The 13,032-nt window shown below is 46.4% G+C and overlaps 1 protein-coding gene across 1 annotated transcript in view; it reads right to left on the minus strand.

Moving 5' to 3' along the window:
• LOC309328778 (unconventional myosin-X-like) overlaps positions 1–13,032 on the minus strand; it is a 75,872-nt gene that overhangs the window by 47,992 nt on the left and 14,848 nt on the right. The window contains exons 2-9 of the mRNA XM_081839141.1: positions 11,554–11,652; positions 10,100–10,258; positions 5,877–6,064; positions 5,338–5,472; positions 4,475–4,599; positions 4,098–4,111; positions 3,144–3,228; positions 71–174 (exon numbers count right to left, since the gene is read on the minus strand). Of these exons, the coding sequence (XP_081695267.1) occupies positions 71–174; positions 3,144–3,228; positions 4,098–4,111; positions 4,475–4,599; positions 5,338–5,472; positions 5,877–6,064; positions 10,100–10,258; positions 11,554–11,652 (909 nt within the window). The remainder of the gene's footprint in view (positions 1–70; positions 175–3,143; positions 3,229–4,097; positions 4,112–4,474; positions 4,600–5,337; positions 5,473–5,876; positions 6,065–10,099; positions 10,259–11,553; positions 11,653–13,032) is intronic.

Below are 13,032 nucleotides of genomic sequence, written 5' to 3' on the forward strand. Positions count from 1 at the left end.
AACATCTGGAGGGCCACAGCTTACCCACACCTAGCCTAAAGTCTTGCCTGGAGTCAAAAGGAAGACTCACCATGACCTTGCTGAACATCTCTTTGTCGTCCAAGTTCTCATTGGTTACACAGCCAGACTGGTTTAAGTAACGATAGCTCTTGGGCTCCAGCAGGACCAGGGCTTCTGTAGGGAGGCAGCTCCCCAAAGGAGAAGCAAACATATTGGAGGTTGGGGTAGGAGGATGGGGGGAGAGAAGAGGCAAACAAACAGGGAGAGATGAGCCAGGGACATCCGGAAAGCAACCAACTCTTCTTCCACTTGCTCCTTTCTCTGGGGTTGTCTATGCAGCAGTCCCAGTTCAACATCATAGGACCAAACCACAGCATGGCAAAGTCTCCCCCCAAAACAACAACAACTCAAGGATAATATATTGTGGAATAAGTTGTGGGGAGCCAACACTAGCCTGTAACTGCCTTGTCCACAGCGGAAATACGGCATTTTTAAATTGTAAGCAGCCTTGGCAACTTGCAGTTTTGAATGGCAAGTGAGAGGGGTACTTAATTCATGAGGTAAAAACATAAGAAGGATCCTGCTGGATCAGATTAAAGGCCTATCTAGTCCAGCATTCTGCTTCCCACAGTGGCCAACCTGTGGTGAAAGCAGCCTGGATGGGTGGTTTAGAGTTGGAAAAGAGCAAGCGGTTTAAGTATACCCTCCTTTTGCTGCTCCTCTGCTCAAAATTAGAGACACCCAATGCTGTTTTACTCTTCTTTTCTTTTCAAATAAACTTGCTAGGAAGTAACTTGTAATGTCTAGTTTGCCTCAATGCTCAAAATACTGAGAACTAAACAACCAATTCCCAGGCATCTAATTGCAGAAGACTTCTAAACCCAGTTATTGCTGCATCAGTAAGTACAGCAGCAATTCTGCCAAACAGATATACCTTCCTGTGGTTGCCGGCAGAAATTCCCCCTTCTCCAGCCCAGGGACTGCTAAAGTGTGTGAAGATACCATATTACTCTGCTAGGGACATTCCTGGATGCCACTGCAAATTCCCTCTCTGCCAATCTGAGATCTAGGGTTGCCATATTTCAAAAAGTAAAAACCAGGACACCCCAAAGTTGTTGAACTTTTTTTAGGAAGCAGAGTTTGGCCCAGCTGCAGACACACCACAGAGGAAATACCACAAATTCCACTCACTGGAATCTGAGGTCAGGGGTTTTCAGCTCCATTCCCAGGCTCACTAGGATCCTGATAAAAGTATTATTTAAGTGGGTACCAAAGCTTTGTCTCGGTATCAGAAGCTACACCCTTTCCCTCTTAAACTAGGCCGACTGCATCAGAAATAAAGGCTACTCCCTCCAAAACAACCTAAGCAGAGAATGGCCCGAGGAAGTCTGAGATGCGTCTCCAATGCAAATTTTTCATGGCTAATTCCAATTTCAGCCTTGCTTTTTGTAGTGCCCCACATTCATCGTGTGATTTCTGGGACATAAACCCCTGAGGCATTTTCCTCAAACAATTCAAAGTTTTCTTGCTTGTAGTGTAAGATTCTCCACCCCTACCCCCAGCTTTGAATTTGTGGCTACGGTTAACGTGGTGGTATGTAACATGGAAAACTAGCCATTGCTAATTCAACTGATTTAGGTCACGGACAATCCCTCAAAGGAAGAAGGGGGTTCTGGGGAAAATATGCAAGTCTTCCTGTGGCAGGAGGGAGGGGAAGTTGAATCTGATCAGCGGCAAGGCACAGGGAGCAGCAAAAAGCATGGTGGGCTGGGAGATTTAGAAAGGGCTGGTGGAAGGAAGAGAGCAATGCTCTGACCAGCCCTCGTGGAAAACATGCCTCTGTTAACTGTCCAAGGACATGGTTAAGTACAGAAATTGGGCTATTGATTCTGTGGGCAACGCAGGTGTCTCCCTGCTCCCTTCTGCACTCCTCTCCTACAAGAGGGACGAGTAGGTCCTAAACAGGAAATACAAGCCATCATTTAAATACATAGTCTCAGAGTGGACTTGAGATACGATATTCCTTCTTGAAGTTGTAGGAGAAATGCCATTCACAAACTAGAATTCTGAGTTCAGGACTCCACCATTAATTTGTACAGAGCAAGGGTGCGTCAGGGGCCAAATCCAGCCCTCTAGGCCTCTCTGTCTACTCTTTCGCACTCTCCCCAGACCATATGCTGCCCCTCTCTGGTCCCTCAAGTGTTTCTGTCTAGAATGAGTCCTGACAGCACCTCTTACTGGCCTAGATGGAAGACAGAAGGGTCTTTGTGTGAAAACTGGCCTGCTGTATAAAGGTATAATTTACAACTGCTGTTCGACTTGCTTTCGCCTCTGGCTCCACCCACCACTGGCATGTGGCCCTCAGAGCACTGACTGGAAAGGAATGTGGCCCTCGGGCTGACAAAAGTTTCCCACCCTGGTGTAGATTTTATCTTGGCCCTCCAGGGGCTTCAGTTTGGTCTGCAAGGCCAAACCACACCCACTCATCCATCAGCTGACATCAGTGGTGACATGAGCAGATGAGGGGGAGGACAAGGTTTAATCCTGCACTGCCCGCCCACATGTCCAGTTTCCAGCAGGGAACACTATCACACAGCAAAAGGCAGCAAGATTTAATCTCCACTTATCAGCTGATGGGCGGAAATAAAGCCTTCTCAAAATTGCAGCTCCTGTGCTTCTCCAGCTAGCAGCAGAAGCGAGAGGAGGGGGAGAAGAATCTACCCCGCCCTCCCCTCTGCCACCAAGCACCAGCTCACAGGAGAAGCAGCACTTCTGAGAAGCGCATTAAGAGAAACCCCTGGTCCAGTTTCAGCTGAAATGAGACTATGGGAGCTGCTTCTCCCATGAGCAGGAGGGTGGCAACAAGGGGGAGGTGGGGAGAGGCTCTTGTCCTTTGCTTGGCTGCTGCCACTGCCCCCAGGAGAAGTGCACAGAGTTCCAATCCGTTGCAAGCCTCCCTCCCTTGGTTGAAGTTCAGTGCCGAAAGGATTTTGACTGGTGAATGGCCCCGCCCACCTGTCAAGTTTGGCTCATCAGGAACCCTAATAAGGATCTGGCCCAAAAAGGTTCCCCATCCCAGCCTGACTGCAGGAGATTGCTCTTCTCATTGAATGAGAGAATGCAACTTTGTGAATCCTCATTACCTTTGTGTTCCTCGCTGACGCCCGCTAACAAGGCATAGAAGATATGATAATTACGTTCCTCCGGGTTCTGGTGAACAACTCTGTTCTGAAACAAAGAAGAATGAAGGGTGTGTGTGACTCCAAAGGCACACACAAACTAGCAGAGCTCCTGGCAATGAAATGTGTGCTCGACATAGGAGGAAGGGCAGCCACTGTGCTTAGCCCTGTTTCTGCTACATCAACAGCATGAAATGAATCCAGGTAGGTGTGCATCACTGCATACAGTTTTACATGCAATATGTCCTGGGGTCTATGCAAGAATGAGGGAAGTCCACACCAAAACCCGTAACCAGTCACCGTTTAATCTCCGTTTCCATGTGCCAAATTATATCCCTCCTTGAGTGGGAGGACTGAGGTCTTGTGCTGTCTTCCTTCACTGCCATTTTCTTGTTGCTGCTCCTTCACCACTACTGGAGCCTCTCTCCCTTTTTTCTTTTTGATTAATTTAGCACCATTTCATCCATGTACTTTCCCACCGGGATACGTTGCTCATTTGCCTACTGCACAGTCTCAGAATCTGACTACTCCCTTTTCCCTAGCAAAGCAAATCAGCCTCACTCCTCCCTTTTCAGTACTGTCTTGTGTGTGGGTCCATTAGTGCAATTGCACAGATGCAATTGCGCAAAACAGGACATTTATTAATAACATAGATGTTCAAGGATGAGGAAGCATATGTATTATGGGAAACTCATGGTTCTTTCTGAGACGGTGAAGGTTTATAGTGAAATGAAACAAACAAAAAAAAGGGAATATAGCTTAATGTAGTGTGGACACACCAGAGTTTCTACTGAGCAGAACTTTTAGGGGTGTTGAGACAGTACTCTACCCAGGAGTAGCCATCATAGCATCTCCATATCATCTGGACGTTGCGCAGGGGCAAAGAAGAGGGGCACAATCAAAATAAACTTTACTCACCTTCTCCAATAAATCTGAGCAATGAGTTAAGGAGGAAGTAATGGTACGATGGCTCCTAGAAAGACTTCCCAGTGTCTGCCAAAGAATCTTTCAATGACATAGGAATCTGGCTGCAAAGAACTCTGTCCCCAACTTATATAGGCCAGGATTGTTTCACTCCTGGATTCTAAACGGTTAGAGAGCTACCCTCTTTTGCAAAGGAAAACTCAACAACACAGAATCGGAAATGAGCTGGAAAATGGGGAGGAAGGTCCCCTTGCCTGACATGATTATACCCTTCTAAGTCAGCAGTAGAGACACAACCAGCTCACCAGCATCGCTTGGCCTTGGGTGTGAGCTAAGGTAATCAGGGATAAAACCACCAAAAAGAAGGATACAGTCAGTGACTCTCCCACCCTGGATATGCCCATGCTGGGAAAAGTGCAGCTGGATGAACTTGCCAAAGCGACTAGAATTGTTGTTGTAGACTGTCTTGGCATTTCCAAAAGCCTCCAGTACTGGGCTAGAAGGAAGGAAGGAAGGAAGGAAGGAAGGAGATTAGTAGTGATGTTTGGGGTGTATAATAAGGGTAGACTGCACTTTCTTTAACTCTAGGCATAAGTTTACTGTGGAGACCTTTCAAATTTTGAGGAACTGAACTCTCTCTTAACAAAAACAACAACTCCCTCCAAAAAACACAACCTTCCAAGTTTCTAGCCCTCATGTCTGCAATGACAGACTTGATATCTCCAAAGTCTGTGTTTAACGCAACTTCCTCCTCCCCCTTGACCAGCAGAAGCAGAATCAACCAAATATATGTGAACATTTTCAATTAATGTAGCTTATACATGCTGCACAGCCCCGCTTTTCTTAGTGCACCAAGCAGTCCCACTTAAACATGTCGGACACCTGAGGAAATGGACGTGGAAACAGCCACCAGGAATGAGCATGGCAGGCTTTGCTCCCCTGGTTCAAAACAGCACAGACCGCTGACCTCTGAACGGTACCTGGAAAAAATCAGGCAGATGGATTCTCCATATCAAGTGCAGAAATATTCAAAGGAATAAGGACTTTTGCTGGACACTCTCTATGCATTTACAGCCCTCTAGCTGAAAAAGGAAGTTTGCGGGCCATAACTAGAAGGCAGATAGTTGGGAAGCGCCAGTGCCAGTCCTACCCCTTGTCTATGAGGTGGCTCCCCTGAGAGGAGACACCTCCAAACCACACACTCTCACCAACCCTGTGCTGTGTGGGCTTGTACCTGCTCTCCATGATGGCCTCCTCCACATGTGTGCTCTTCTCTGACGCAGGGCCGCCCAGTGAGGTCTGGCTCATGGCTGATAGAAACTTCAGCAGCAACTTGGTGCTCTCTGTCTTTCCAGCTCCACTTTCGCCACTGTTAAATGGACAGCCAAAACAACCTGCTCAGGACAGCACCAACCAAAGGGAATGCCAGCCTCAATGGCAAGTCAGAAAGAATGGCTCCAGAATGTACATGAAGCACTCCCCCCAAAATCCCGACTAATGGTTGGGGAGATGTTTGCTGCAATGAGCATAAAAAGATAAGGAGAGCCCTGGTGCAGCAGACCAGCTGTCCACCCTGGTTCAACAACTGGTATTCAGAGGCATACAGCCTTCAAGAATGGAGGTGCGACACTAAAGAGCCTTATCCTCTGTGAATCTGCCCAATCCCTTTTAAAGATGGCGGCCATCGCTACATCCTCCATTGTTTAACTATATGCTATGGGGGGGGGGGTGCTTTGATTCGTCTGCCCTCCTGATCCAAAGTGCCTCCCTCACCTGATGAGGACGCATTGGCTGTCATGGCGCCTCCACAGGCAGCTGTAGCACTCGCTGGCTGTGGCAAAGATGTGGGGTGGCAGCTCACCCAGACAGTGCTGGCGGTACAGGTCCATGGCTTCAGCATCATACAATCCAGCGATGGGCTTGTAGGGATTCACAGAGACCAAGATGGAGCCGATGTTTGTCTGGAGGAGAAAGCGGAAAGAACAGCAAAATAAACAAGCGGTTTTAGTGAGCTGCTGGGGACCAACTCCATACATTTGTACACATGTGCTTCTGTAAGAGCCGCCACTCACCGTTTGCCACAAGAGGGCAATATTCTACCTCCCTCCGGGCACTTTGATCCCATAAAATCTGACAGTGCTCAAATGCTAATAAGCTCCATACAGGGTGATTTGTTTCAGTCACCTTCTTGCAAATATCACCATATTATTACAGATAGTTCTGTTTGCGTTCAGGCCAGCCAGAGGCCTTCCAAAAAGAGACGCAAACACAGATCTTGTAAGATCAACAATCACAAATCTCCCACCTATCGCACAGTTTGGCCCTCAGACCTACTTTGGGCTCACTGATATCCTTCTGGAGAGGATAAGGAACATCAAAGGCTATTATATACCTGAGGGTGGAAAGGATCCATCATTCTCAGGACAGAAATCAATGGTTTTAAGTGGAGGCCAGGTCTTGAAAGAAGGTTTAAAAGGACTGAACTTCTTCAGCCCATCCGAAAAAAGAAAAGAAAAGAAAAGGGAAGCTAAGAGGGTACATTACAGCTCTCTAAAAATAATTTGAGGGAGGTAGCTATTAATGTAGAGGGAGACATGCTAATTTAGGGTACAGGACATTACTGAGAACAAGAAGAAACTATTATATAAGCTGCCCATTCAACAAAATGCAAGATGCATTCTAATGGTCAGAAGAATTCATATTTGGGAAGAATCTCCCTAGGGGACCTTCAGCGATGAAGATTTTTTTTATTAGGTTTTTTTTTTTTTAATGGAGCTAAGTACATTTCAGGGATACTAAATGATGTACCTGAAGTTTCACTGGAGCCTACCCAGGATGGAGCAAGAATGTTCCCTCCTATTTATTGCCCCCCCTCCAAATCCTTCCTCAGAGGTAGAGATGACCACAACTGGAGATGGGACATTAGATGGACAGTACTATCGTGCTCAAGTGGCAAGGAAGCCTCTATGGGATACTTAGGGTTTCTTGACAAGTCATGGCCTTGGGCTGAGGGGAAGCCACATCCCGGTAAGGATTGGGCAGGGAATCATCCTTGCCTGGCCTCTCTCCCGTTCCTTTCTTTCCCTGTATTACTCCTTGGCCATGCTTAGAAGAAGCAGGACACCACTGTGTAGGCTTGGCTGAATGGGAGTAGGCCGGGATGTTTCTGGGAGTGGGGTGGACAAAGAAAAACACTGAAAGGGGGAAGCAGGATAGTTTCTCAGAAAACAAGAACGGTGCCTGTACATGTTGCCTCATGTGTCAGGTTCTACAAGATGCTAGATATGTACTCTTCTTGAAAAAAGCAGGCAAGCTGGGGAGCTGGTGGTTATGTTTCGTGGTGGTGGTGGGGACTTCTCAGTAGTCTTTAAGTCACTCGGCCTGGTTCACTGAACAAGCAACCATGCTGGAGCACAATGAGAAAATCTACTTCATCTCCTCCTGCTGCAATGCTGCTCAGAGCTAAGCCAATGTTACATCCAAATCCACGCTTGTGATTTGCCTCACTCCAAATAAACCATGAACTGTAACCAAGGTTTGTTCTTGGCTCGTGGTTTGTTTGAGGGAGGCAAACCATGACATAACACTAAAGGCATATGGTGTCTTGTTTTTCGGTAGCACGGCAGGAGCAGGCCTGGTTCTGATGTCAAAAAATATACTTTAGCATTGTGGAAACAAGGCTAGTTTCCTTCTTGTGCACCCCTCTCTTCCTCCTCTGGCACAGTCACAAAAGGCCATCAAGAGAAGCTTTCAATTCTTGATTAAACTGCATCTTGCTATGACATCTGAACCTAGCAAAGTGTGCTTAATTTTAAATATGCTTTGTTTGAAACCCAATTTCAAACCATAGTTTACGAAGTGAACGTACTGAAAGCTCACTGCAACTTGCCACACTAAACTCTGATTTACTCTGGCAACCAGTAAGTCTTTCGCATTTCAGAGTGTAGTAGACCCATCTCTGAGGGAAAATGAATTATAGCAGAATGAAGGTTTTTTTTATTGTTGTTGTTGGTTTTTTTAAAAGAAAAGATCAGTTAAATTTTCTATAATCTCTTTTGCCCCAAGGTAGAGCTATGGGTCTGAAATGTGTCAGGACTTACTGTCTCTCACAATAAATCTTTAAGCGCCTCCTGGGATTTTTAAAAAATATCCACAGGCATACATCCTCCTGCCTAAATCTTCTCTCAGCCCAGCATCTACAAAATGGGGATAATAACACTGAATGTACAGGGTTGTCACTGGATTACTGAAACCAGATTTTACAAGAGACTCTGAGCTACTGTTTCTGAGTGTCTTCACACTCTCCCCTCCTTGGAAAAATCCAATGTAAACCACGTATGGTGGGGGTATCATTGCACTGTGTGTGTGCTGCCTGTACCTTGCATCGTTGCTTGGCAGGGATGGGGGAATGTACAGTGCAATGACATCGTGTCACATACTATCTGTATTAGATATTACAAGAAACAGAGAACAGGAGCAGCCATGGTGCCGTGTCTCATATAAGTTCTAGGATGGCCCCAATACAGTGTCTGCAAAATATTCTCTGACCATTTAAACATATACTGGTATGCAAGTGCTAATTATTATTCTATTTCCCTACAGCAAAAAGAGAGATGGGGGAGGGAAGAAGTAGCAAACTGAGGAAATTAGGGTAGGCAGTTGTCAAAGGGATGTTCAAGAGGGTAAGATCCGATTGTAAAGGTCTGGGCAGTAAAGAGCTGCTTGCACAGGGAACACTTGAGAGCTTGCAGGATGGAGACAGACCTGGGTCAAGAGAGCAAAAAGAGAAGGCATGTCCATCACAAGACAGCAAAGATTCATTACCATGCAATACAGACTTTGCAACTTCCTTGTCCGCCCAAAATGGAGAAGATGCTTCCCAGAAATCGGGTCACTTAATTGATCATTTACTGGAATACAAGATGCATACAGTCCTGTTGCCTTAGTAACTGTTGCTATGCAACACAGCCTAAGATCCACATTTCAATATCAGAATTTGAACGGGCTTGCGCACAGGTAAGAAAGAAGGAGGAGCATGCCTCATGGCCCTTCTCGCAGTCCCAGGTAATCTTGCAAACACCATAAATGGCACCGAACCCCCTGCATCTCTCTGCCTCCGGGCACAGCTCCTGAAGCGGGATGAAAGAGGATGTTTACTGCCTCTGGTGCACATGTCTGTCATTCAACCTAGGAAACCTGCTCCAGGAAGAAACACCTGGAGCATCTTCAATGCCAGCTGCTGAGAATCCTCTTGCAAAGAGAACCAACCACTGATGGCATGGCAAACATTACTGCATTTCTCATCTGCAGCAACCCAGTAGCTACTCCTGGACACTCAAGCCTAGACTAGGCATTCAGGAGAACGAGGTAGTTTCCAAAATGGCAAAATAGAGTATATCGCTATGGAATGCAGATGATGGGATAGCATTTTTGAATTCTCCCTTTTGTAAAAATGCCCCTTGCAAGTAGAAAACTAGTGCCTACAGAACAGGCTAGGGCAAAAACTCTTTCTCTGGTGTGCTAATTTTGGGTGGGTCTTTCCCCCAACTTACAGGCTTTTCCTTTTACTATAGAGAAGCATTAAAAACAGCACTTCCATATTTAAATAAGTGTGTGTGTGTGTGTGTGTGTATCACTCCCCACCTGCAATCTGAAATGGTATGTCTATTACACACACACACACACACACACACACACACACACACATACCTGAATGTGTAGACAGGGCCTTAGCTGTGCCTTATACTCAGCATAAAATCTGCTAGTGATGCTGTGTTCCAAATGTGTACAGAGTGACCCAGGAATACTAACTTGATTCAGCCAAAGCACAACCAGGAGGAGACACAGACTCCTGCCCAAGCCATGATTAAGAGGTCTCCAAATCGGGTGAGATGGGGTAAAGGACAGCCGTGCAACTAAGCTTTCTTTTCAGACCACTTCTGCTCTGGCAGCCTGTTGGTGGGCTAGCAAAGAATCTGTCTGCTTTGGTCACTCACATAGATGTGGTCCTGCTGGTAGCGCTGGTGCAGATTGAGCAAAATGGCCGCCTCGTGCAGGTCCCCCAGCATGGACATGTCCTCCACCCCCTCCATACTCGACCGATGCATCGGCAGGACTTTCTCTCTGGGCACAGAGGCCCACGGGTAGCAGAACACCTGGACGGAAGGAAAAAGATGGTACATGTAGAGATGCAGGATTCTGTGGGGGGCTGTAACTCCTGGCAGTTGATCAGTTGACTCTCTTCTAACAAAATACAATGATGGTCGGCAGGTTTCTTGCCCTGTTTATTTATGAAGTGGGTGGGCTCAACAGTAAAAGGAGTGCAAGGGTGTAGAGATGTAAGTAACAGGAAATGGGAGGGTTCAACCAACCTTCTGTATTTACCTTGTCCTTTCGCATCTATTTTATTTCTACAGTAAGAAATAAATTAAAACCATGGGTGGTATTCAACCAAGTTTTACTCAAGAGTAGTGCCACTGAAATTACTAGGCATGACTAAATTTGGTCCTTTCATTTCAACAAGTCTACTCTTGAGTAAAACTTAAGCTGAATGACATCTCACATAACTTATACACATTGAGCAGGCTTCGATGAACGAGTCCTCTCAGTGAACACATCTGGACTCACCACTGGGCGAGTTCACCCAATAGTGAACTGAAGTGACTCATTGTGTTTTACAAGCAGACATCTTTGTACAGATGAGCTTACCTCCACACTTTGCATTTTTAGGTGTATACCAATTATCTATATCGATAGTTACCTAAAGCAGAAGGGGAATCAGAATACAAATTTTCTGCGCCTGGAAAGTTTGATAGCTAATGGCTTGGAAGAAACACTACCCTTCTGCCACTCTGTTAACAGGCCCCAATAGTTGGAAGTAACACTATAAAAATAACTGATCTTCATGAAGTCATTTTGTCTTATATGCTATAGGAGGGTCTGAGAAAGATGCCAATCTCCGTTCCTTACATAAACCAAAGAAATTATAGGAGAAAGGGAGGTGGAAGTGGACTGACTCCCGCATCCCTACAGGGATTATCACCAATTTCAGAGGCAGCCACTTTTAGAAATGCTAAGAGGTGTGAATTGCTTGCATACAGCTGCTTCCAAAGCCTTCAGTCTGTCTGGCTTTTCAGACGCCTCTCCGGAGCATCTAAGTGCTTTGTGGCAATGTCAACAAGCAGCGGTAATTCAAGGAAAAACCAATTTGCAAGCCTTAAGAAAAGGAGGACAAAGCCTTAAGAAAACTGTACCTGCCAAAGCCACCTAGGGAAGAATGCAAAGAAGGTTTTTTCTTTGTAACTTGGCAACCTTAAAGGTGCTGCATATTATGGCCACAGGAGAGGGGGAAAAGAGTCTCCTGAGCCACCAACTTTTATTTGGCCCAAATGTGCAAGGGAAGGGTTTCCTTTGGCGGCTCATGAAAATGCTGTGTTTCCATTTCACTTACCTCGCCATAGTCTGAAGTGAAGAGCACGGATCCATCAACACAAGAGCCAACTGTGCAGGGCTGCAGCCGGTCCTGCTCCTGCAGCCACACACGTGTTCCCTGCAACCAATCATAGCAGGATTCAAGCCATATGCTCTACACCTGACCACACTTATCTGTGCACTCGTGAGCATATCTACCCCTAATGTTGCTTCCTGCAATTGCCCTCAAGCATCAGCGGAAGCAGCCTCCCTTCCAGAAATGAAGCCTGTGGGCTGGTGCACACATGGGCATCTCTGAATGACTGCAGCAGTTAGCCATGACTGGTGTGGAGGAGCCACCAGAGAGGGACTGTCCATAGCCCAGGTGTCACCTTTAGGACAAAGCTTTTCAACGGCATCTGTTCACATATTCTGTCATCAGATAGCAACAAGTCCTGAAATGGTGAGAAATCAGGAAACATGAATGCCTACCCAGGCTCCAACTGCACCATCACAGGGAACATGGTGTCTTGTGGTGGGTTTTTGCTTTGTTTTGTTTACATTTCTGTAGCAAGCTGCGAAAATGTAGAGTGTGAGACTTTACTGGCTGACTGTAATGGCCGGAAGTGTAGCTCCCATGTTCAATTAATGCAAGAAGTGCGCACAATGGGGGGGATTGGGGGGCCAGGCCCTGTACCCCACCCATTACACATGCCTTCAATGCACCTTCAGTCATACACCTGCAGGCACACTGCAGACAGGCCCACACATGCCACGAATGCTGAGACCTAGTCAGTAAACAGGGCTTAAGTTCCTCCTGTTGCTGCAGTCTACATATACCAGGTCTTCCCAGGGCCCACCAAGCTCTCACACCGCCAGTGAAAACTAAAATGAATAGGAGAACCTACCCACATACACATTCCCTTCATACCTGCATTTTTGTAAACATTGTTCTGTTGGGAAACTGCATAGCAACAGGGACCCGCGGACTTAGTCCGACGAGCTGGGTGGCAGAGCAGCCTCGCACCCAGATTTTACCATAACACATACACTTCAGGTTACAGATTCCGCTAACCCAGAAATAATACCTCAGGTTAAGAACTTTGCTTCAAGATGAGAACAGAAATCGTGTTCCGGCGGCGCGGCGGCAGCAGGAGGCCCCATTAGCTAAAGTGGTGCTTCAAGTTAAGAACAGTTTAAGGTTAAGAACGGACCTCCGGAACGAATTAAATACTTAACCCAAGGTACCACTGTACTACCTTCTTGGCAGGAGGTGGGATGCAACTGCAATATTTAAAAAATACTTCCCTCACCACCATCTTCCTACATGCAGCTTTGATGATCCTCAGGCAGACATTTGTGTGGAGAAAAAGATAACATAAACTGGCAGTGTGTAGGTAGTCAGCAACGGTTCTTACAGTCACACAGTGACTGGGGAAGGTGCTGTGACAATTGTAGAAATGGCTGCTGGTTGCAGCTGAGCACCACCTTCCCACAGGAAACACAGGACCCTGCTTGG

The sequence above is a fragment of the Podarcis erhardii genome (genome assembly GCF_964252035.2).
Source record: "Podarcis erhardii genome assembly, chromosome: 1".
NCBI classification, from domain to species: domain Eukaryota; kingdom Metazoa; phylum Chordata; class Lepidosauria; order Squamata; family Lacertidae; genus Podarcis; species Podarcis erhardii.